Raw genomic sequence first — 26,252 nt, forward strand, 5'->3', positions numbered from 1 at the left:
GTTATGACCAACGAACGAGAATCACTTTGATTCCCCTACACTTTAGGCTTTGCTACACCTAAGCGAATAAACCTTCACCTCAAAAGTTGACTGCTTGGTTCAAGGATTTTCTATAGCAAATTTAAGCAATGCGAGTTCTCCGGTTGGCAAAATCCTTGAACTCAATCAAAATAAAGTTGAATGCTGAATGCTTGAACTGAATGAATGTTTTGTATACTATTTGTCAATAATGGATTCAATGCTTGTAAGAAAGACGATATAGATTTTCTAACTTCAAATATAAACCCAATAATAATACTAGAATGAAGATTTTCACATACAACTTTATTAAATTCTACACACTTATATCATCAACAATTTAATAATCAAGATGTGACAGATCAACTGTATATATGCAATCATAAATTAGTCCAGATTGAACTTTAACTCCTTTGATAGAGACAGACTAGACACAGATACGAAAACAATTTGATATTTCACTATATCTATGATGATCACATTTAAGATGCTAAATAACCTTGTCCACTTATCTGGTATTTATATTGTTTACGGAATTTAAAGATGATTATAAAGGACGAATCAACTGCAGTTTAAATCTCCATGCCTTTTAAATAAACAAAAAGCAAAAAAGGCTTTTATTTATCATTAAAATATAATGTTTGAATTTTGTATTACAAAGCCATATTAAAATTCCTTATCCCTACGTACAAAAATATATCTCTTTTATAAATGCTTCTTCGAATGCGTCTTGTTATTCTATCTTCTCTCTTCTATATTTATATGCCTTTACATGAATAGACGAGTATCTCTTATTAAGAAGATACACCCCTTCACCGAATAACTAATTACAAATTATGCTCCACCTTTTCAGATTTAACTTGAAATTGTAGCAAATAACCAAATTTTAATTTCTAAGGTTAGCGGCCTTCATTATATTGTAATATGCATTAGGCCCCTTTAAAATATAATTACACCTTTTCAATCTATGATTCCTATTGAAATATGGTAGTCTTAGCCATCTTCATAGTTTTGTATATCAATCCATTGATATGTATCAGTTTGTTTGTTCTCACCTGTGTTCATTATTCTCGACTGCATAATATATTCACCATTTACTCTAATGTATCACTGCTAAGTTAGGAAATCATCTTCCTACTCGACGGCTCTTATGGTGGCTTTCCTTGGTAATTATCACTTCATTAGCTTCCGGTGGTGATGTGAGACAATCACAAATTGATTTATGGTTTTGAAGTCTCTACAAGAATATTGTCGGACATCTTGAGAGCCAAAGGCATATGAAATTCTACACTCACCTTCCGTGGATAAAACTGATGTATTTGTTTGACAAGAAATACATCCCGATGATTGCTTTATACCCCTAACTTGTGTGTAAAATAGACTTCTATTGACTCGATCCTACCTAGCAGATTTCTCAGATTCCTATGATCTTTGTTTTGTCCATGGTGTGCGATCCTTGTTGAAAATAAAGACTCCTAATGGTAGCATGTGAGAAGGATGGTTGCTCAAATTGTACAGGTGGCAAAACCAAATCTGGAAACATCCAACTCAAAATGGTTAAGCCCAACAAGTAATCATTAAAGTCTAAAAAATGCATTGAAGTAGGTCTGCTTTTGACGAAGTTCCTGGTTATTCATTTTTTACGCCACTTTCTCCAATATAATCATGTGGGTTACATGTCTATTATCACCGAATATAGTTTTCATCCACTTCATTGGGATAACATGTCGTCTATGTCATAATAGGTGAAGTCATTGAATGTTATCTCTGTCATTGACTTGAATGTCATACAAATTCCATAGCTATCGCCTTTAAATTACGACAATATGTCCGAGATACTTCTTGAGTGTTCTCAAAGATCCCTTATAATTTGGTGTTATGATAATTTGTAAGGGATTTTCTTCTAATATTCCTCTTGCCGGTATAACTCCTGCAACTCCAAAATGAATCATCCCATGGTGTTTGATGTAGCATGACCGTTTACGTACACCACTCAATCTAGGGAATAAATCTATCTACTTTGGATCTCTTTCTATTTTCAGAAATGCATCATCTTCTTGTGATCAAAATTCCTATGTTTCTTTTCTACAATTGATTACCTTATTGATCATCTCACTCATTTCTTCATTTGGCAAATACTGGCCAAACTTCCACTCATATACTTGAGTCAATGCCCCTACTACGTGCTTGTTTCAAGCCCTTAAGTCCTTTATCAGCAAGAGGACCATTCGGTAGAAAGGCGTGACATGAAAGAGGTGACACTTTCCTTTATGGGCCCAATGTAATAATGAAAAATAGAGCATGACTGGCAATGTTCTAACAAATATATTCCTCTTCTATATCCCTCCCTATCAATTATGGTTAATTTGATGTGGAAATTGCAGCCACTTCTTCATCACTTCGTTTGGGTTATGATAGAAACATTAGTAACTCCATGCTTCCAAGCATTAGTCTCTATGCATTATTGATTCAACAGTAGAAATGAAAGTTACTACAATCTCTACAACATGTAACCCAATTTGTCCAGCAATTGTTCTTTCTTCTTCTAAAACAAATACAGGAGTTTTTCTTGACAAAATCTACGCAAGGGGGTCACCTCTGAATCTGCTAGCATAGATATTGATTTAAATGAAGAAATCTAGGCTAGGGTTACGCTATCAATTAGAGAAGGCAATATCATCTCCAGCTGAAGAATATTTGGAATTGCTTTAAGAAGAATGCAAAGGTGGACAAACTAATAGAGCACAGCAAATATCTAAGCGTAGAAACAAGAAAAAGGGCTGATATTGGAAGTAAAGGAAATGGATAAATAATTTTAGAAGACAAGATCAACATTAGAAAAGGTTGAATAGAGTGGTATTCAAATGGATGTCTTGATTTATAAAATCAAGGCTCCATCAGTGGCTCTTGTTGGGTACATATGCCCACAAGTGGCATAATGAGACTCCAGCTATTTCTGGAGAAGCAGAACATGCATTTAGGCTTAACCTGATGCAAGGTGGAATTTGGGTGGTCCCCAGCCCACCAAATTGAACACAGATTCTTCCCTCTATCGAACACATAATTCTCATCATGTAACAACTTACTCCTTCTAATCATGGCATGCTCTTCCTTCATCACCATAGTTTGTTGCCCACAATTCAGACCTATAGTAAGTGTATCATCTTTATAGACAACAGTTGCTTCATTAATGTGGTCTTTCTTGTATGGAAAATCCTTTGGGTCAGACTTTTGATCTGTAAAGCAAGCATTGGAATGAGTTGTCTTCGCTTGTTTGTTTTCTTGTGTACAATTCTTTCCATCTCCATACTCAAAAAGTTTATCCTCACAAATAGGCTTTGAGAATAATTTATCTTCAAGAAGCATTACTTCACTTTCATCAAGAATTTGATCAAATGAAACACTTGGAAAATTTTCATAACCATACTTCAACACATTCTCCTCATCATACCTAGCTGATTCCATCTCATCTTCACATGTTTGATACAACTCCTACTCATAGGATGAATTGAAAGAGGTCTCACCTTCTGAGTACATATCATTAATTAGGCTTGTTATCCTCGTTATGATGCTAATTAACTTGATTGCATACAAAATCCTCATCAAACAATGGATTTAAGAACATAGAGAACTCGGACATATCTTCCTCTGCTTCCACACCAAACAAGGGATTCACAAACATAGAGAATTCAGACATACTTTCATGAGAATTTACATCCATACCATCAAATGTTTTATCAACAAGATTAATATCTTCATTGACATTATCCCCTAAAACATCTTCTGCATATACCATATCCAATAGTATTTCATCTTCACAATCTGATTCCTGAAAATTATCACCTCCCTTGAGTATGTTTTGATCCATCAACTTGCTCACCATGGTGAATTGAGAAAAATTTCGGACAACTTCTCACAACATGTTTCTAATATTCCATGTCTAACAAGGCTGAAATTTCTTCCATACTGAGAAAGTCCTCTTCCTCATTTTCACATTCATTGATATTTGTTGGCATATAAGTATCATTATGGGCAGATTCTCCATCAGACTAACCAAAATCTTCTTCCCATTCAAATCTGAAAGATCATTATGTTTTGTAGCACTTTGGTATATCTTTCTTCATCTCCATTATCTTCTTCCAATATCTGAAAAAGAAGCTTCAAATCAGGGTCGCTTGGTGAAATTCCCAACTCAAAAATATTCTTTATAAATTCCATATATGGAGGCATGATATCTAATGGTATCTCATGATAAATGTTTGTCATCCTCATGTACAAATGCGCCTTAGACTCCCTTTCAAATCTCTCTAAACTGAAAAAGGCATCAAGTGGTGACATGTCAAGATCTTCTTCTATGCAACAATTTTGGTCTTCAGACCGTTCATAACACATTATCTTTCTCACTTGTGTAATGAAATTCACATAAGAACCATTGTTCAAACTCTTTCAGAGATGAGATACTTTGTGTGGGTAGTAAAAAATACACATTTCTCGCATTGTCCTTTAATGTTCTGACAAACAACTTCATCACCTAGAGACATGTCAAGATCTTCTTCCATGCTGCAATTTTGGTCTTCAAACCATTCATAACACATATTCACCTTCTCATTTGCGTCATGAAATTCAAATAAGAATCATTGTTCAAACTCTTTCCAAGATGAGATACTTTGTATAGGTAATAAAAAATATGCATGTCTCGCATTGTCCTTTAATGTTCAGACAAACAACTTCATCACCTCATCTTCTACACAAATTTCCTAATCCTCTATAAGTGAATAAAACTCATCCAAATGCCGAAGGGCTGATTCATCCCATTCTCCATGGAACTTTGGTACAAGTTGTGAAAGTTTTGGGATAACTTGCTAGGTTCGTAATCAAAATTGCTGAAACGGAATGACTTAATGCCATTTGGAATAAAAGGCTTTCTTTGAAATGATTGATACATTTGAAAAAACTATCCACCATCTCCTCCTAAGTCTTCTCCCTCAACAGAGCTATCAAAATTCTTCTCCCTCAACAGAGTTACCAACTGAAAATTGTATTGAATAGAGTCACTACCTCCTTTGCGAGATGTATTGATTGAGTTGATCTTTCGGGTTGTCACTTCCAACAAAGTACACTTCCAAACAAAACTGATACAACTACTTACTGATTTTGGTCTATAAAATTTGAAAATCTGGGTAACTTCACAACACTTGTTGCAAGCAAATCTCTCTAGTAGAATCGCCAAACTATTTGTTCCCAAAACCACTGATTAGAAATCCAAGAGCTTGCCAATTCTACAACAGGATTCCACAATCAATTATGACCAACAAACGAGAATCACCTTGATTCCCCTGCACTTTAGGCTTCACTACACCTAGGCAAGTAAACCTTCACGTCAAACGCTGATTGCTTGGTTCAAGGCTTTTCTATAGCGAATTTAAGCTTTGCAAGTTCTCTGATTGGCAAAATCCTTGAACTCCATCAAAATAAAGTTGAATGTTGAATGTTTGAACTGAATGAATGTCTTGTATAATATTTGTCAATAATGGATTCAATACTTGTATGAGGGAAGATATAGATTTTCTAACCTCAAATATAAACCCAATAATAATACTTCAATGATTCAAAAGACCATTGCCTTTTCTTATTCAAGCAACAGAGTCAACTACAATGAAGATTTTCACATACAAATTTATAAAATTCTATGCACTTGTATTGTCAACAATTTAATAATTAAGATGCAACAGATCAAATATATATGCAATCGTAAATTAGTCCAGATTGAACTTAAACTCCTTTGGTAGGGAGACAGACTAGACACAGATACTGAAACAAATTGATATTTCACTATATCTATGATGATCACATCTAAGATGCTATATGACCATGTCCACTTATCTGGTATGTAAATTGTTTAAGGAATTTAAAGATGATTATAAAGGACTAATCAACTGCAGTTTAAATCTCCATGCCTTTTAAATAAACAAAAAGCAAAAAGGGCTTTTATTTATCATTAAAATATATTTTTTGAATTTTGTATAACAAAGCCATATTAAAATTCCTTATCCCTTCGTACAAAAATATCTCTTTTATAAATGCTTCTCCAAACTTGTCTTGTTATTTTATCTTCTCTCTTCTATATTTACATGCCTTTACATGAAGAGGCACCCCTTCACAAGATAACTAATGACAAATTATACTCCAACTTTTCAGATTTCATTTGAAATTGCCAGCAAATAACCAAATTCCAAGGTTATTGGCCTTCATTATATTGTAATATGCATCAGGCCCCTTTAAAATATTATTACACCTTTTCAATCTATGATTGCTGTCGAAATATGGTGGTCTTAGCCGTCTTCAAGGTTTTGCATATTGATCCATTGATATGTATGCGTTTGTTCGTTCTTACCCATGTTCGTTATTCTCGACTGCATAATATATTCACCATTTAGTCTAATGAATCGCTGCTAAGTTAAGAAATTATCTACCTACTCGATGGCTACTGTGGTGGCTTTCCTTGGTAATTATCACTTCATTAGCTTGCGGTGGTGACGTGAGACAATAACAAATTGATTTATGGTTTTGATGTCTCCGAATATGAATATTGTGGACATCTCGTGAGCCAGAGGTATATCAAATTCTACGCTCACCTTCAGTAAGTGTAATAGGGGACATCCCAATGATTTCTATATTCCAATGCTGATTTATATCCCTAACTTGCTGTGTGTAATATGGACTTCTATTGACTTGATCCTGACTGGCGGATTTCTCAGAATCCTGTGATCTTTGTTTTGTCCATGGCATGTGATCCTTGTTGAAAATAAACACTCCTGATGGCAGCGTGTGAGAAGGATGGCTGCTCAAATTGTACAGGTGGCAGAACCAAATCTGGAAACATCCGTCTCAAAATGGTTAAGCCTGACAAGTAATCATTCAAGTCTAAAAGATGCATTGAAGTAGGTCTTCTTTTGAAGAAGTTTCTGGTTATTCATTTTTGACGCCACTTTCTCCAGTATAATCGCATGTGGGTTGTATGCCTGTTATCACCAAATATATGTTTTCATCCACTTCATTGGGATAAGATGTTGTCTATGCCATAACAAGTGCATTCATTGAGTGCTATCTCTGTCATCGATTTGAATGTCATAGAAATTCTATAGTTATCGTCTTTCAATTACGACAATATTTCTTAGATACTTCTTGGGTGTTCTCAAAGATCCCTTATAATTTGGTGTTATGATAATCCGTAAGGGATTTCTTTCTAATATTCATCTTGCCAGCATAACTCCTGCAACTCCAAATATGAATCATCCCGTGGTGTTTGATATAGCATGAGCGTTTATGTACTCCACTCAATCTGGGGGATAAATCTGTCTGCTTCGGAGCTCTTTCTATTTTAAGTGCATCTTCTTCTTCTGATCAAAATTCCTGTGCTTCTTTTCTGCAATTGATTACCCTACTAATCATCTCACTCATTTCTTCATTTGGCAAATACTGGCACTGTAATCTCAGCTGTTGATACTCCTCCTTGCGATTTCTTTCAAGATCTCTTTATTTTTTTGAACTGTTCAAGCTATGTACTCCAGAAAGAATGGCCAAACTTCTGCTCTTATACTTGAGTCAATGCCCCTACTGCGCGCTTGTTTCAAGACCTTAAGTTCCTTATCAGCAAGAGGACCATTCGGTAGAAAGGCAGTTGATCACTGCTGACATGAAAGAGGTGACACTTCCTTTTATGGGCCCAACGTGATAATGAATAATAGAGCATGACTGGAAACGCTCTGACAAATATATTCCTCTTCTGTATCCCTCATTATCAGCTATGGTTATTCTGATGTGGAAAATGCAGCCACTTCTTCATCACTTCGTTTGGGTAATGACAGTAACTTTAGTACATAACATGCTTCCAAGCATTAGTCTCTGAGCATTATTGATTCAACAGTAGAAATGAAAGTTACTACATCTCTACAACATGTAACTCAATTTGTCCAGCAATTGTTCTTTCTTCTTCTAAAACTGATACAGGAGTTTTTCTTGACAAAATCTAAGGGGGTCACCTCTAAATCTGCTACATATCATAGAAGCACAGATATTGATTTAAATGAAGAAAACCAGGCCAGGATTAGGCTATCAGTTAGGGAATGCAATATCATCTCCAGCTGAAGAGTATCTGGAATTGCTTGAAGAAGAATGCAAAGGTGGACAAACTAATAGAACACGGCAAATATCTAATCGCAAAAACAAGAAAAAGGGGCTGATATTGGAAGTAAAGGAAATGGATTAATATACTTTAAAAACAATATCAACAGTAGAAAAGGTTGAGTAGAGTGGTTTATAAATGGAGGTTTTGATTTATAAAATCAGGGCTCCATCACAGTCAACTTCAAAACTCTTAAAAAATCATTAAAATTCAACCAAAATTCGTACAGATGAAGGGTACAATCTATTTAAATAAAACATATTTTAAAAATGCCACTTTTCAGGGGTTTTTCAAGTCAAGTAGTGTGAAAATGTTCATCCATAAATAGTTTATCAGTGCTTTTCAATGTAATGGCATGAATGAGCATATCCAGCGCCCACCAGAATAAATTTTTTAACAGCCCTTTTCCATGTCGAATGGTGTGTAAATGACAACATTGCGGATAGAAATTCATACTTCAGCCAGCGTAAACATTCTAATTTGATAGGCATAAAGGGTTGCAGATTAAAATATTAGAGTAAACGATTTGGTTCCTCTTTTAATATTTAATTCAGCTCGATAGGATAAACAAATGAGCTTCTCTTTAGACTTTTAATATTAAGTATTTAGATTTAAAGGTATCTTTTCCTTTAAATTTGTTTTAAAATAAATATTTAATATCTTGTTATTGAATATTCTAGATTTTCTTTTCTATATATATATATTAAAATTTAATATATGATTTAAATTATAATATTTAGTATTTAAAAATATATTATGTCTAAAACATTAGATTTGTTATTTGATACGTGCGGTATTAAAATATTGGAGTTCAATTTTTTATTATTTATATTATTATATATTTATTTATTTTGATGGGTAATGAGCCAAGATTTATTATTATTATTTGAAGCTGCGATTAATTATTATTATTTGTTAAGCTCAAATAAAGTAAAATCCAACACCTCCCCCAGATGAGATGTTCACAACTTACCATAGTGTTGTAGGTCGTTGCCTCATTTTAAATATATTTATATTATTATCTAAAATCTACAATATTTATTATTATATATTAGTAATATTTAAATTGAGTTTTAAAACCTTATAATATGAATATGTTTTAAAATTTATTTGTATTATATTGAAATTTAACAAAAAAAAAATATTTTATGGATTTAATATTTATATTTTTTTAAAATAAAATTTGTCTAAGACAAATGTAATGATGAATTGTTTTTCAATTTTTTTGCTGTCACACATTATTTGAATTTTATTGTTGTCAAACACAAACTCAAACCTTGTGACATCCCCGAAGAGTAAGTCAACAACGTACAATGCTTGCTTTGGATGAAATTTATGGTGTTGTCATCAAGGGATGAGTTGGTAATTTTTATGCGGTAGATCACATTGTATGTGTATGCTTGACTGGATGGGTAGCCAATTGTGGGAGTAGCTCTCCAATCGAGGGACCGTGACACAAAGGGGCCGCTAAGGTAGTGCATTCAAGAGTGTTAATTAGGTAAATTCATGATAAATAATAAAATAATGGGGTTAAAACAACTAGTTAAGAAAGAATATACTAACAATGATTTCCCAGAGATTGCTGATCATGTTTGAGTAGGTTCAAATAGTGACCGACCTTGGATACCTGCTACGGGATAGGTGGACCTAGATGTACCAATCACAGCCATAGTAGAGAAACGCCAGGACTTATCGGCATGTCAAGCTCCCTATTACCATTAGAGGATCGCTTGGCACAACGAGTCATAGAGCAATGAGGCGAAGGGATATGCAATGACACTCCCAGTTGTATACCAAGCACACATTTTGTTATTCAGTGATTCTATGGTTTTTTTGTTAGTTTGTTGCTCACTTGGTGATAATAGCATGAGCTTGTTGGTAGCCCTTTTGGAAATGTGCGAGTGCCCCTCCTTGCGCTCAATGTGATCATGCTTCTTGTGGTTTGTGTGCCCTTGCATTTTAGTATGGCTCTCTGACTTGAGTTATGTACAGTATTGCCTCCTCAAGTTTAATGGATTGTATTCATGGCAGTTGTGATGCCCAAATTTCATGTAGTCATGTACTTTGTAAATGTGGTATGATGTTGCATTGTTGTGCATTTGTAAAACACGTATTTTTGGTTGCTTTATGTATGTGGTATGTGCCATATGGTTATCTCTAGACCACGATTAGAGAGGGCATGGTGGTTGGGTGGCGTGACCACTTGTCGTTGGGGAACAAAGTACAAGTTTCCATCAGTGTCAATTTGTATGCAAACACTTCTTGACATTATGGCATTCATAATATGTATTCACACTTTTATATTGTGATCATGTACTTATCATCTATTAGGAGGAATGTATATTTATGTGATGACTTGTATCTCTTGCAATGTGATGGCAACATGCTTAGTATGTAGGCTTAATGCTTTTATAGAGTATTTGACCGATCATGTGCATTCAAAGTTCTAACTAGCATATTTGGGATCCTTGATGTACCTTTCTCCCTCATGACTTATGATAGTTGATTTTGTGTTCGTGGCAATTTTGTGAAATGTATGGTTATACCTATCGTAATGGATTCTATGCATTACGGTAGTAGATGTTATTATATGTTGATATTCTTTATGTAACTTATATGCTTGTAGTGTTGTTTCACTAAGCAAATGCACGTATTTTAGTGTGCTCTTTGGTATAGTGGTTGTATGTTTGATTACGATGGTAAGGATAATGGATCTAGTTGGGTAATGCCTTCATCACGTTGTTAAGACCCTTTTAGACATGTATGTGACCCTCTTGTATTCTTTTGGTCCCTTCTAGGAAGTAGTAGACCTGTAATTGACCTTATCTAGGTGCTCAAACCCCAACAACCTTGATTTTCCTCAAGTTTTTGGCCTCGAACACAAAATGGCAATATGTTACTTATTGTTCCGCATCCATCAGTTTCTATTGTGCATCAATTATAATTTTGTGCATATGTTACCCTAAACCTGCACATGCATGCAGTTTAGCCCCTGGCAACAAGCAAGTTCAATCCTGCACATCTGAGATCTGTTTTGCACATCCATCCTCTATAGAGTTGCGCATCTATGACAAAATATGATTACGCAACTGTGGCATGTGTGGCTTAATGGTTTGGATACTCATTTCTCTTGTGATACTTTCCATTAAGTTCCAATTGGATTTCAACCTCATTTGATGAATCATTTAATCAGTTCTCTAAAAGTAGGCCATGTCAAGCCATATTCTTGAGTGGCCAATGATTGTTGTGGACTTCAATGGGATTCTAATGAGTGCTTTGCATGTCAAGAGCCTTGTGAACATTGTCTAAGTGCTCTTGTAGGTCCTTGATGAGTAGTCATAGCGTGACAGCCATAAGACACTTGGGAGCACTAGACTCTCCCTCTTGTTTGTTCGATGTTAAACATGCTTTTTATAAGTTAATGCTTCATGGTTGTTTTGTTGCCATTTTGAATGCATTTATGCCATCACTGTAATTATTCATGCAAAAACAATTGTTGTCATTGTATTGTGTCTTGTTTCCCAAGGATTTTGTAGTTGTGTGTGACATACTTCCTAAGGACAGTGATAACAATGGATGATGTTTAGATATTAGAATTCCTTAAACCAATCATTGCATTACCATGCAGAAACAACTACAGAAAACATGATCCAATCTCCAAATGTAACGAAGGATTTTCATATTGTAAACACTCATCTAACAACTAATACTACAAAAATCTAAAAGAGCATCTACAATTGAACTCATGCTTAAGTGGGGTTCAAAGTTCAAACCAACCATACGTTGTAATTTGCAATGAACAAACTACAAATGGCATGAAACAAGGAAATCAACGCATATCCTAACATTTCTCCATTAAAATCAATGAACTCTAACTAAAATTCGAGAAGTAGAAACCATGCAAAATGTAGAAACTCGTACACAAAGATCCACCATATCTTTAATGAAAATTGTATGTAAACTTCAACATAGTCTTAGCAATAATTGTTTATCTCCTCCTACTACTACTACTAACATCTACTATTCTAATGACTAACTCCTTGCAAATGAGAAGGCTAAGCCTTTTATAGACCTCTCAATTACAATGAAGGGTCCGCATTGACTTGAAATCAATGACCAAGACAATTCAATCAGAACCCTATTGAGGGTTTGTTACAACTACCACATAAAAATATTTAATGTCATCCAATGAGATAATTACAAATGTTTGAATACATATCCTTTCAAGGATGAACCAATGAGAGAATTCATTGAATTCATTGTACTACTGCATTATATGCCTTCCACATGTCCTCTTGTAAATGAGTATGATAGGATATACTTGGACATGTCAACTTGGAATTCCCTGATTGGTTGAAGATGAGTGGTCGCAACTTCAACTTGAATGGTTCTCAAAGTGTTCACCTTTCTTCATCTTTCAATTCCACTTCATCATCATAAAGAAGTTTGTGCATTTCTAGCAACATCTCTTGATACTCAACATTATCCGGTCTTTGATTGATTGTGATGGTTCACATTCCTAAATAGCTTCATCTTCAAGGATTTTCTTCATCCTTCATCGTTTTGGAAATCTCTTCCTTGAAGTTACCCTGACCTTGATATCTTGACCTTCTTGTAGTAATCAGGTCCTTCACACTGATTTTGGATTTCCAAAGGAAATCCGAGATTGTGATAACCTTCCATTCATAAAGTAATTCACTTTCCTTGTGTGAATTGGTCTTGAATTGAATCTACTGTGTTGTAAGTCTTGTCCTTGTGCTCAAACTTGTCCATTTCCTTGCATGAACAGAACCATGACTTCTTTATGTCATTTCTTCATCTCATTACAATATCTTCTTCCCTGTGCTGATCCTTACACCAATCCTTAATTGTACCTCTCACCTCAGTTGTTGTCCTTGATGACAAAGACACTCCTATGGTACAAGTATATTTCAAGTACACTTAGGATGATGACATGATTTGATTTGAATAGACATGTATATGACAGTGGTGCATATTCACAGGATGTTATTCATTAATGTATATGACTGTGGTGCATATTCACAGGTGTTGCTTTTTTATAGTATATTTCAGTGATGGCACTTGTTTTGGTTAGTCGTCTTGACTGTGGATATACATATATCTACATTTTGTGTCCTATTTCATTCATGTGATTTATGTTTTTGTTTTATAATCTTATTGGTTGATACACTTTTAACTTTTAATCAAATTAGAGTACAATGCCCTATACATTGTGCCTCTCATAAGGGACTTAATGTTCTACAATCTATCAATGGTCTCATTGATGGGCCATTAAGATCTTGTCATACACATAATTCTTAAGTCATTGAAGTTCTAATAAATATAAGACTAAAATTGTATCAAGTGATAAGGTGCCATTACAAAAATCATAACTCACATGGAATGCATCTGGACTTGGACAATGCTAGCAGCGGTATGACATTTTGGTGTTAACAGTTTGGGTCACTGTTCTAGTGACGCTTCATATAATACTTGTTGATTTCATTCTTGACATATGCCATTTAGATTCATCTTTGTAAATGCAGTAACATTGTGATGGCAGCTTAACTACTTGTTACTGCGATAAGTTTAGGTTTAAGGCACTTGTGATTACATTCCTATACCATGGCAATTGCATTCCTATCTTTATGCAATGCCAACTACTAGTGTATCAGCAAATTCATGTCACGGTTCATTGGTTGGCATCTTTGCTTAAATGATCATTGTTAATGGTAATAGACACAAAGTCATCGAAGACGTATTCATTGTAACAAACATGTGCAAGGGATTGGCATCATTATAGTGAAGTGGAAACATTGTCATTGAGAATAGCATTATACACAAGGACTCCTTTGTAAAGTGATCAGCAGCATGACACATTATTGTCTATTGGTTTCTAGTGCATTAAAGATGTTATTATTGATAACTGAAAAAGATATTTTCTTTCAAAAGTTACAATGATGCCCTAAGGCATTGCAAGACAAACAGTTTGGAAGCTTTTCTTGACAAACACTGAAATCCTATTTTCAAGAGCTACGGCACGCCTGGTCTTGACAGTTGCAGGCAACGGTATAGCAGTGCTTTTGGAAAAGAAATAAGTCAACATAAAAAACAGAGGTTACTCTTCAATTGGGTAAAAATGGTTTTAGTCTTGAGTAGTTAAAGATTTTCATAGGTATAGCAGTGGTTTTGGAAAAGAAAATAAGTCAACATAAAAAACAGTGGTTACTATTGAATTGGGTAAAAATGGTTTTGGTCCTGAGTAATTAAAGATTCTCGTGGCTGTTGTTACTTTTCTATCATTAGCAGTAACGAGGCACAAAATTAGTTCACTGTTACAAAAAGCCATTATGGTGGTTGCTTGTCTCTTCTGTTATTTTGTTTGGCATTCAGGAAGCGTCTTTTCTCTTCTTTGAAAAACACAGTTACAAACTTCAAAAATTAATATGTTTTGTCTTTCAAGAAATACTCTTCATGTTGGTTCAGGTTGAAGACATAAGATTTGTTGGTAAAGAACACTATTTTTTCTGAAAATAAAAGCTTGTAGACCGTGAAGGGTTTGAGTAGGGTTTGAAAACATTTGAAACAGTCTGACCCTCTGTACTAAATGTATTTTTTTCAGAAGTTGAAAATAATCAAGTCATTGAGACAGATTGATCATTGATCATTGCTAGTAAGCATTTTGTAGCCAGTGAGGCATTTTTGGAGTGGTTTTTCATTCCTATGAGGGGTTTCCACACATGAAAGCACTGTGTTATGGTTTCTCATTTTATGTGATTTGTTCGGTCAATGTTTACAGACATTCAGCCTTATACATCTTTCAACATTTGAGTTTACATGATGTTTTCAGTTTCAATGAATTGCTAGTGATTCTTCGTATTCAATTATGTTTGACAGCTTCACATGTATGTTGCTTCTCATAATAATGGAACTAGCATTTTATACATTCAGGGTTGAGAAAATTTAACTCAAAGTTCTAGAGTTCTTAATAGAAGCTGCAAATGATGTTCAAACTTAGTTTTTCACTTGAAATTCGTTTGGTTTTTACATTCTCATTCAAGAATTTCACTTCTTCCTTTGGAGCTTCTTCCTTCACCCCTTTAAGATTTCCTTAGCCTTTTTCAATATTGATTGAAATCTTCATCTTGCCCTTCATTTTACCTCAAAATGCTGATGTTCTTCTAGGACAGGTTTCAAGAGGTAAGCTGGAAATGAGCCTTCAATGTGGTCAGAAATCGGTTTTTAAGCTGGAAATGTGGGAATTCAATCCAAAAATTCCTAAGGCTTAACATTCCATCTTTTTTTTCCCTTACTTTTCACCATGTAAGCCTTGAATTTCCACATTTTTCATAGAGTGGGTTTGTGACATGGAGCTGGAATGGTCAAAATCCTTTTTTTTTCACTTGAAATTTGTTTAGATGTAGCATGCTTGAGGTATTTCCCTTTTATGGTGAAGTTTTATCCCTTTGATGACTTGTGAACAAGATATCTCACCTCCAATCCACATTTTCAATTCCAAACCTTTGAATCTTGCAATTTTCCTTTGCGTTCCTTGGGCAGGATTTCAGACTTAGACAAGGAGTGTGCATTCTATCAGGCAAGCTGGAAATGCATCTCTTGTTTGGCTGGAATTCCAACACCAAGCTGGATATGAGCAAGATGTTTGATTGGAATTTCAACACCAAACTGGAAATGAGCAAAATTTGAGTGCAACTTCACTTTTTAAGTGGAGATCCTTCATAATTTGGGTCGAGCTCTATCTCAATTCTCCGTTGTTCCCACTTCATTTATGGCTGGTTCCACCGAGAGCCACAAATGAGAGGATGATTCGGAAATGATCAAATTTTCTCCTCTTCTCACTACCACTATCTTGAATTTCTTATTTTTCAGCTAAAGACTTACAAATTTAAACTTGTTCCTCACTTATCCATTTGAACGTCGATTTCTACTTAGCACTTCCAATTTCAATTTGAATTATGATTTTTCAAATTCCAATTTTGACATACTGTTTCTATGATAATGTGAAATTTTCACAACTTCTACCTCAATTTCCAACACTAGCAATCACAACCTTTCAGCTCCATAGTTTGATCAAAATTCTCTCTCAAGTGACAAGACACTATAAGCTTTCCGACTGCTAGGAGAATACAAGATCAAACTCACTGCCAAGATGAGCAAAAGTAAGCTAAACACTAAGCCTCAGAGAAAAAAAGGGGCTCCATTTGCATGGAGTGTGTGTGTTTACCACACGACACATCTTTACTTAATTCAATGGTGACTTTTGGGGCATATCCGCTTATTCAACGGGAAATCTTTGGAGCACGTCAACTTATCCAATGAGAAAGCTTATACAAAGCTGAAGTAAATAACAAGCTCATGAGCACATCTACTTGCAGTGTGAAAGCATAAACAGCATTGAAACGTAAAGTGAATGATTTAAAATTTTGTACTTAACATTCTTGAACTTGAGATCTATTAGATTTCCACAATCCATGGTAATGCTTTCAAATTTCTGGATTTGATTGTGTATAGTTTTCTTTATCATCAATGTTTCGGATCATACTACATGATCCATCATTAGGATGCTAGAGAGAAAAGAACATAAGATATTAGATTGCAGATCCATCAGACCTTAAAGGAGGGAGGGGGACGGAATAGGGGAGGAAACCTTGTTATTATTATTATAATATTTTTAGACACAAGCTTACCTAATTTATTAATCCCCCCCCCCTTGTTTATTATTTTGATTGATGTTTGGGGTTGGATCTTGTCAACTTTGTGTTGTACCTTCTCTCTCCTCCCCTATCCCCTCCCCCTCTCTCCTTTAAGGTCTAATGGATCTGCAATCTACTATCTTTTGTTCTTTTCTCTCTAGCATCCTGATGATGGATCATGTAGTATGATCCAAAACATTGATGATAAAAAAACTATACACAATCAAATCTAGTAATTTAAAAGCATTATTGTACTTGCTTTGCTTTATTTTTATTTTTATTTTGTGAAAACAATCCAGAATACAAGTTCTTTTGCAAAGTGAACAGAATTGTACATGCTCCTTTATTCACTCAGTGAAGCATAACCAGTTGGGTTCTAAAAAGGTTGAAGATTTGGTTTATATTTATTCCAGCTTGTGCATTCTATCACCTAAGGAGGAACACTACAAGGATGGGGCAGCAAAGCATTGGGATGTAGACCCTGAATGTGCCAGCTTGGATGCAAACATTGGAGATCTTACTAGATTTACTATGGCTTATGATGATGATGTCCCTACACATGATGCATCTAATGCGAGTGAAACCGCTTAGGGTTCAAATGTTCTTGAACTTGCAATAGCTGAAGATGTAAATCCAATAGGCGATGATTTTTTTATTAATCCTTTTGACAATTGATGAGTCATGAACTACATTTTGTATTTGTAATGATTTCATGATTTTCACTGGAATCATGAACATAGACATATATGATATGGCTTATTTGAATATTTGTGAACTATCAATTGGCATTCAGCAACTTGCAGTAGCTGAAGATGTAAATCCAATAGATGATGATATTTTTTATGATCCTTTTGACAATTAATTAGTCATGAACTACATTGTGTAATTGTAACAATTTTCTGATTTTCACTGAACCGTATAATAGACATATATGATATGACTTATTTGAATATTTGTGAACTAGCAATTGGCATTAATATTTATCTTTGGCATTCGGCATCAATCAATGATGAAGTATCATACTTTCAAATGATTTAAATTCTATACATTTCTTTAATTTTTGTGTATATATCAAAGTAACAAGACTCGGAGCCGGCTCTGACTTGGCAATGATAATTCGACTCATGGCCCGGCTCAAACTCGATCATGACTCGGTGAGCCAAGGTATATTAATAAATAAACCTTATGGAAAAAAAAGATATTTGATGACTTGGCATGGGTCATTTTGACCCAGTAGAGGTGGCCCGACTCACCGAACCAGATAACTCACATGACTCATAGTGGGTCACGTTACTATGGTATATATAAATTTATTATATATGTATGTATATTTTAAAATATATTATATACACACATGTACCCAAACGCGTCCAAAACCACCAAAATAAATTGCATGAATCAGTTAGAATTGTCAGGGTTGTCATTGCACCATTTGATCAACCTGTCAATGCCCGATATAACTAATAGTCTTATAGAACCACAAGAGGCAATTAAGCCATGTCACAAACCCCGCCAAGGACACTGGCCCACTGCCACCAATCCCTCTTCCAGCTTCTCTCATTGCAGTCTACATGGATTTGAACTTGTGACCAAGCTTTGATACCACTTGTTAGAATGGTCAAGGTTGTTGTTGCACCAAAAGATCGACCTGTCAATGCCCGATACAACCAAAAGTCTTATAGAACCATAAAGGCAGTTAAGCCATTCTGTGAACCCCACGAAGGATGTTGGCCCAATGCCAACAATATCCACTTACCAGGATCTCACTCCCTCATCCAAATCTCGATTCGAACCAGTAACTTAGTGCTATACTATAAATAAGGTCCAATAGACATATTTGAGCACAAACTTTTGTTCTACAATCTCATTCTTATAATAAGAAGTCAAGCTTTCATGAGATAATATCAAGTTAACTATAAAAACAAAACCAAAAGAAATGTTTGATTCAGAATTTCATAACTTCTACCCACAACAAGTGCTAAAATAAAAAGTTAATAAAGGGGCAACATAAGGTTCAGTTATACACCAGAGCCTTCCTGTTTTTTAGTGTGCATAACAACAAAATGTACGAATAATACCAATGTCATAGATTATGTACTTTAGATTTATGCAAATGAAAGAAACAACTTCTTTAAGACTCTGAGAGGTAGACAATGTACACAAGCTCTCAAGCAATATGGTATTGATGCCCAGAGATACTGTTTTCTAGCCAGATGTTATATGAATGCATAATGTGTTTCTCTTTTATCCATCAGCTGGTAAATTATACAGACTGTTAAAAGAACACAAACCTTACCTGTCCAAATTGTCCCTCCAGCGACTAAGAAGTAAAGTTCATTGAACAGTGTAAACTTATACCTGTAGTTGAATAGCAAAATTAGTCTATGAAAATTTTCATACACTTCAGAAAATTAGTTATGATTTGAGCAATAAAAATGAAAGCATGAGGTATTAAGGCCATTAAAATGGATACAAATTGGTTTTTTATTACCATTAAATCTGAAAAAGGATTAGTCCTTTTTATTGATAAATCATAAAACCATAGTTTGCAGACTTGGTCTCGGAGAGTACTCAGTGAGTCCAACATTTTCAAATTAGCACAAACTCGACGAGTACTGGACAAAAAACTCAACAACTAATAAAGTACTAAAAACTAAAATCTCTTAAGAAACATATTGAAAAAAGAATCAATTACAAAATGTATCAAATCAAAAAAGTTGACATCTTGAAAGAGAAAATGCAAGGTTTTAATGCAAAAACACATGAAAAACACATTATAACCAGTGTTTTACATGTGCAAACATTTTTGCCCGTGTTTTATTGTGTCTATAAAAACCCAGGAGTTAAACTTGTGAAAACTCGCCCAGCAAAATATAGAGAGTACTCATGGAGTTTGCAAACTATGCATAAAACAGTACTGTAGGAATTTTAAAAAACTAAAATTTCCCAAGCCCTGCCATGTTTGGACACATGCAGTAATGTAGTTTTGATATTGCCATCAGCCTCAAAACACCAAAACAGCTTTCAGACTAGACTCCGGTTGTACTCGGCAAGCCCAAAATTTTCAACTCAGCAACTTAGAAAGTAGCAACTAGTAAAAATTAATATCTCTTTATCAAACACATTATTTTTGTGGAATTCAGTTATAAAATGTCTTAAACTACATCTCAAACAAGAAAATGCAAGGTTTTATAGCAAGAGTGTGTGAAAGCAAATTTTAACCAATGTTTTGCCTTGATTAACATTTTTAGTCATGTTTTTTTGTGTGTATAAAATCGCAAGAGTTAACTCGCGAAAGCTCGCCCAGACAAAAAAAAGTGTGTAATCAGCAACTCTGAGAGTACTTGCAGAGTTTGCATACTATGGGCTACCACTACACATTCTTAGCACTCTCATCCTGATGATGGATCATTATGTATGATCTGAAATGTTGATGCAAAAATTCTCACACAATCTTACCCAAAAGCAGGAATCTAATTATCATGGATTGTGGAAATCTGTTATCTTTAATACTTGATCTACCAAAATAAAAGCAATTGGCCATCACAAACTTTCCTACTTGCCTTTCTACTGTTTAATACTAATAATTGTTCACGGAACACAAACTGTATACATTTCTTTGACTGCAAAATATTTACAGAGAGCTAATGTGTGACTGCATAAAATGTAGCAACTAGCAAAAAAATGTAGGGCTATTAACCAAATCAAAAGAGCTATGTAAGGAAACTGTGCCAATGTAAAGTGCCTACATATGGTTGTAGAAAACACAAAGATCTTCAAAGATGACATAAAGTTGTTATACTTTACATCAATGGACAATTATGTGACTACATCTAGCTATAGGAAACAATATAGATGAAAAATGAAAGCACGCAGCTGTACGATAAGCAAGAATTTGATTGCATACAGGTGTAAAGTGAAAGTCAACATCTGTAAATGAGAGCAGGAAGCTGTCATGTCCCCTTTCCTAGCCGCAAGGTTGTGCAATTAGGATATTATGCATCTCAATAGGCTAGTATAGGCACTTAAGGGATGTCAAGAGGCCATGGTGTACTCTTAATGACTTGGCAAGGTTATGTTTATTATTTTATCTGGCCAAGCGCCCAACATAAAATATTATGTTGCTAATGTTATTTGGGCCCCAGCAGTGAACGTGACCACATTATTTCCATAGCGCATGCTTGATAATTAGTAACGCTCCAAAATAATAGGCCAATGATGAATCACAATTATAAAAATCTACAAAATACATAGAACTTGTTGCAAATATATGCATATTCACAGTCAAAGCTACAATCAAGGATAATATTGTTACATATAGCGGACAACTTGTTTAGTATACAAGGACTCCCATGGGCAAAGTTGACATGCTACATGTTGGAAACTTATAGTTGGAACAATTGTTGTTTTGTCATTGATGTCAAATCTATTGATGAGACATATTGCTACCTAAACTAAATGTTATATCTATTTGATTGATGTATAGGATTTGAGAAGCTGTTCATAACTATAGCACCTAGAGGAAAGGTTGAAGTTATAAAAAGTGAGTTACAATGGACATTTGATTGGATAGACTCTGATAAAGAAAAGTAATTGTTTATGTTAAGAAAGCTAAACCAAGCCAAGCAGAAGAGTAAAATACTAAGGAGTGCCGAGTAATGCTAGTGTCAACCGAGCTACAATCAGTGCCAAGCAAATCTAATGTTGACCGAGCATTAGCATTGACCGAGCAAGTTAGTTGATGCCAAGCCAGAAAGCTTTATAGCGACTGAGTATTTTAGTGATGACCGAGTATTAGAATTTGGAGATTGCCGAGTAATAGTAACAGAATAAATTCAAAGAAATCGTAGGATCTAGCCAACTTCGTTGGTTTCTTGAGAGATGTAAAATGTGTTGAAGATAAGATTGATGAGTTGGATCATTAAATTCAAGGAAAGGATTAGGTAAAGACCTTACAGATGAATTCTAGAGAAGTTTCTAGAGGATGATAAGAAGATGGACAGATACATTGAATCGAGTTGAATCTAATTGTAAACCCTAAGATCTGCAGTGGATATAGAAAATGGTAAAGCACGAATTGCCTATTTAAAGAGGTACAAAGCCGAACAAATTATTGAGGGAGTGTTTGTATGTGCATACAAAGTGTGAGGTGATGCATATGTGAAAGGTATACAAATAGAGATGGATCAAAAATCGCACAAGTGTGTGAGTGAATGCGAAGCTAAAGGAGAAAGCTTGCAGATGATAAATCAATTAGAGCAGAAGGCTCAAGTGTTGATGAGAAGAGTGGACTGATTGCTTGAAGGGTGTCCAAGCAAATCAAGATCAGAGATGTCAGTGGAAGGCTTATCAGTAAACCAGCATAAGGACCGAATAGAGATCTAAACTTGCAAAAGTGAGTTGTAATCAAACAAATCAAAACCTATTGTTTTCGTTCTTATCATTGTAAACAATTTGTATTGAAATCCTTTTAATAGAGGTTGACCTAACAGTCATTTGAAAACTTAACAATCTGTGTAAATCCTTTAACTAGGTGACATTCTAAATGGAATGATCAAAGTCCTCTGACAAGGCCACTTCTAATAGAGTGATTAAATCCTCTAACCAGGTCACATTTAACAGTGTGTTTTGTAACCTTTAATAGGGTTGGCTCCTAACAGAGCTCACTTCAAAAGAGTGAAAAGGAGTGACATGTTGCTGGTGGTTTTTCCCAAATTGAGTTTCCACGGAAAATCCTAGTGTCAAAACTATGATGAATGTTTACATTTAATAATGTTTTCATTATGCAATGCAAGTTAAGTTTATGACAGTTTTTACAGTAGTCACCGAGCAACAGTAGGATAAGCAGAACAATGAAGTGTTCATTATTTAATTGTTCTGGTGGTACATGTAGATCTTGAGTAATTGATTCATCCGCCACCCCCCCCCCCACCCCCCAGTTATTCTAAACATTTCTAACAGCTAAAATCCTTGTATTGTTAGATAAAGTCAAGTCATAGTTAGCAAGAGATTCCATTGTAATGCAAAATGTATCAATCATGCCTTGCATAATTGACTCATAGAAGAATCCCATCTATTAGTATCCTAGTTATAGTCAAAATATAACATAACCATTTATCTTTTTACTTAACCACTCCTCTTTGTTAATGAGCTTCTCAACAAAAAATGCAGTATTGAAGACTTCAAAAATATTACTAATAAATTCCTCACTTGAATATATACACCAATCATTAAACAAGCAAATGTTATGACTGCACCATCTTCCAAGACCCATCTTCGATGCAATCACATGCCTTGTCATGACGTTGGGACTTGTCATGCAACCTTATTTGAGCCATCATCTTATAATTTTAGTTTTAATATTTGCTTTGATGCCATTTCATGAGTTGTGTATACATTTACTATTTGACAATATTTATATATCTATGTTTGTTATTTTCTTCAGCTACATTTGCATTTATACTAATGTGATTGAAGTATATTTAAGTATGTGATCAGATTAGCCTATACTTGATGATGTCATTGTTTCTTTATGGTTTATTTATAAAAGGGTGTATGAAGCAACTTTTAAATCTGTAAAAAGCTCTGAATTTCTTGGGATTTTCAATTTGTCGAGTCCTTGCCAGGTTTTTGCCGAGTCTAAGCACAGAGTCCAAGTCAAAATCAGCTTGCCAAGTCTATACGAAGACCCAGTCCCGTAACTATGGTTGCAGCTCTCATCCACATTGGCACACAATGATTTACAATTGAATTTACAAAATCAAGTAATCCTATAATTATTACATCATCACAAGGTGCAACAAAGCATGTACAATTAGAATGCTGAAGTTACTATACAAAAGACTCAACCTCAATAACCAATTCAACAGTTTACTCCAAAAGTAAGTAGCGAGTTGCATATTGTTCTCAAACAATCAAGTTTGAATAATTTGGCTCAGTACTCAATTGGGAAACCTTAATGTTTCTGCCCAGCCGAAACCTCCACCACAAGGATCTACCGCAACAGTGCCATGCTAATCTTTTCACAGCTAACATGCTTGCAAAAAGGAGGTGAATTAACTCAATGAGGTGACCTAAATGTAAGTAGATTATAGAAAATATTCTACTACCTCCTCCTTACTTACCTGCTTGCCATTGCAACTGGAGGCAAATGGTTGTACACAAGTAATTCACTCCCGAGATTAGGCTACATGTACAGAATCCTGTTTTGGTGTACTACGTTCAGATTAAAACTGAGAATAATTACAAAATAGGCATCAGTTAAGCTATGGCTCTTGGCATCCAAGGAAAAAAGGAATGCCAGAATATTTGACAGCATGGAAAATGACATAAAGTAACTTGTACAACTCACCAAAGCCCCAGGTCCTCGAATTATAGCTCTACTATTCAAGGAATATAGAATTTTGTGTTGATATTAATATTATAGGTTGAAGAATTTCTCTCTTCGGAATTATTTTAATCATAAATAATGTGGCTAGAGCTTTTTTGCAAATAAAAGAAGAAACATAGCCACAGATGGATTCTATAGATTCTATTTTAATACTAAGCCTACCGAAAGTTTCCTGCTTTTCTGAGAGTACCAATAGAAGGATTTTTGTAATACTTTGGGAGCTGTCCTCTGTCCCAAGAGGCATGCAGCTTGTGCTGTGAGAACTTGGACAAAGTGAGGGGGCTGTACATGCATATCCACTTACTTGGCCTCAAGCAATTTGACTCAATCCAAACTGACAACCCAAGATAGAGAACCCTAAATAGTTCTGAAGATGACTACAAATTACTGTGTCATTTTTTGTAAAATCCTTTCAGAATGATGGTGAACCAACAAATATATATTTATGTAAATATGTTACTCCATATTTTTAATGTAGAAATAAGAAGATGAGAGCATTTTTGAAAGGTTAAGTGAATTCAAAAATGTATTCAGAAAAGTTCTAACATTAGATGGGCAGGAAAGAATGGAATGCATGAAACTCTACTTGGTATCTGTTAAAATACAATTATATATTTTTAGACAATTCTTCTTTCAGTGTAGCTTGGGACTAATATATCCTCCCCCAAATCAGGTACAATTCACTTGGTTTTTAAGGAGAGAACATTATACAGAACACTCCATTAGCATAAAATTGAAAGACGAGAACTATTTGGTTCTCGTTATCACTCACATCTGTACAGTCACTCTGCTTGCCTATAGATTGTCTTGTGCTTGGGTGTTAGTTGTTCTGGTTTCACACAGACGCTCCTATGTTGCCACCATGTGCAAGACTTATTCTGGTCTCTTGCTACAGTGGCATACCACCTCCAAGTGATTTATGTGAGAAAATGAGTGAATGAGTGAATTTTATGTGAGAAAGCAAGTAAATGAGCGTGTGTGTTGATTGGTCTTCCAATTTGACTCAATAGCATGAGCCATTGTATGATATGGTTTCGCTAGTGCTTTTGGCTTATGTGAGAAAGCATGCAAGTGTGTCTGGTTGGATTTATGTGAAAAGTCATTCACACTAACGTATGTGTGTGCATAGATGGGGGTTGGATGTGTTTGTGCATGTTGGGGGGTGGGGGGCACACAGAGAGAGAGAGGGAGAGGGAGATTTGGAATTGGTCTTTCCAGTTCACTCAATACTAATACTTTGAATTATTCAAAAAAAATTGTATGGACAAACCTGGAACAATCTTACCCCAATTTACATTGCTAAATCACATACCCAAACTGGAACCCATAACAGAACCAGCAACATAGGAATTATTGTATGCTATGGTTTGATTGGTGCTTTAGGCACTTTAAATCAATTTTGCATCATCAATTGGAGAGATGTCCAGATGTACTCACTCACCTTTCTATGTGTACTTAGCCATGCAAACTATTAAAATTGAATACTGATGAGATAGGCGTACCACTCAGGGAGTCTTTCGTTCTTAAGTATAGGACCTTGCCAATCCTCAATTTCTGTCTCCCACCTGCGATAATCTGCAAAGAAAATAGGAAGCATCTTGGGTGTATTAATGGGCAGTTTAATGCACACGAAGCACCTACAGACATTGGCTAAGAAGACAAATAATACAACGGATATTCTTTACTAATGCATGCAATAGAATTCGATAAAAAACATGAGAAATATTTATAAAGAACAACTTCCATGAATAAGTTGACTACTGTTTATCAAATATATAAAACAGAGGTAATTACCCATCAAAGCATCATGCACTAAATTTATAGCCGACACTTCTGAGGTACCATAGAATTGTGTGTATCTCCTGAAGTTCAATGAATAGAAACAATTCATTAAATTAGAGCAACATTACTTCAAAATGTTGCAATACTGGAGGAAGAAAGATAA

The 26,252-nt window shown here is 34.9% G+C and overlaps 1 protein-coding gene across 1 annotated transcript in view; it reads right to left on the reverse strand.

Moving 5' to 3' along the window:
• Positions 1-26,252, reverse strand: part of LOC149561857 (Beta-glucosidase, GBA2 type family protein) — an 86,807-nt gene that overhangs the window by 35,732 nt on the left and 24,823 nt on the right. Inside the window, exons 14-16 of the mRNA XM_089825391.1 lie at positions 26,102-26,169; positions 25,810-25,882; positions 19,214-19,275 (exon numbers count right to left, since the gene is read on the reverse strand). Coding sequence (XP_089681517.1) covers positions 19,214-19,275; positions 25,810-25,882; positions 26,102-26,169 — 203 coding nt within the window. The remainder of the gene's footprint in view (positions 1-19,213; positions 19,276-25,809; positions 25,883-26,101; positions 26,170-26,252) is intronic.

Source organism: Cupressus sempervirens, chromosome 4 (genome assembly GCF_028749045.1).
Source record: "Cupressus sempervirens isolate cs-2001-9-10 chromosome 4, ASM2874904v1, whole genome shotgun sequence".
Classification (NCBI taxonomy): domain Eukaryota; kingdom Viridiplantae; phylum Streptophyta; class Pinopsida; order Cupressales; family Cupressaceae; genus Cupressus; species Cupressus sempervirens.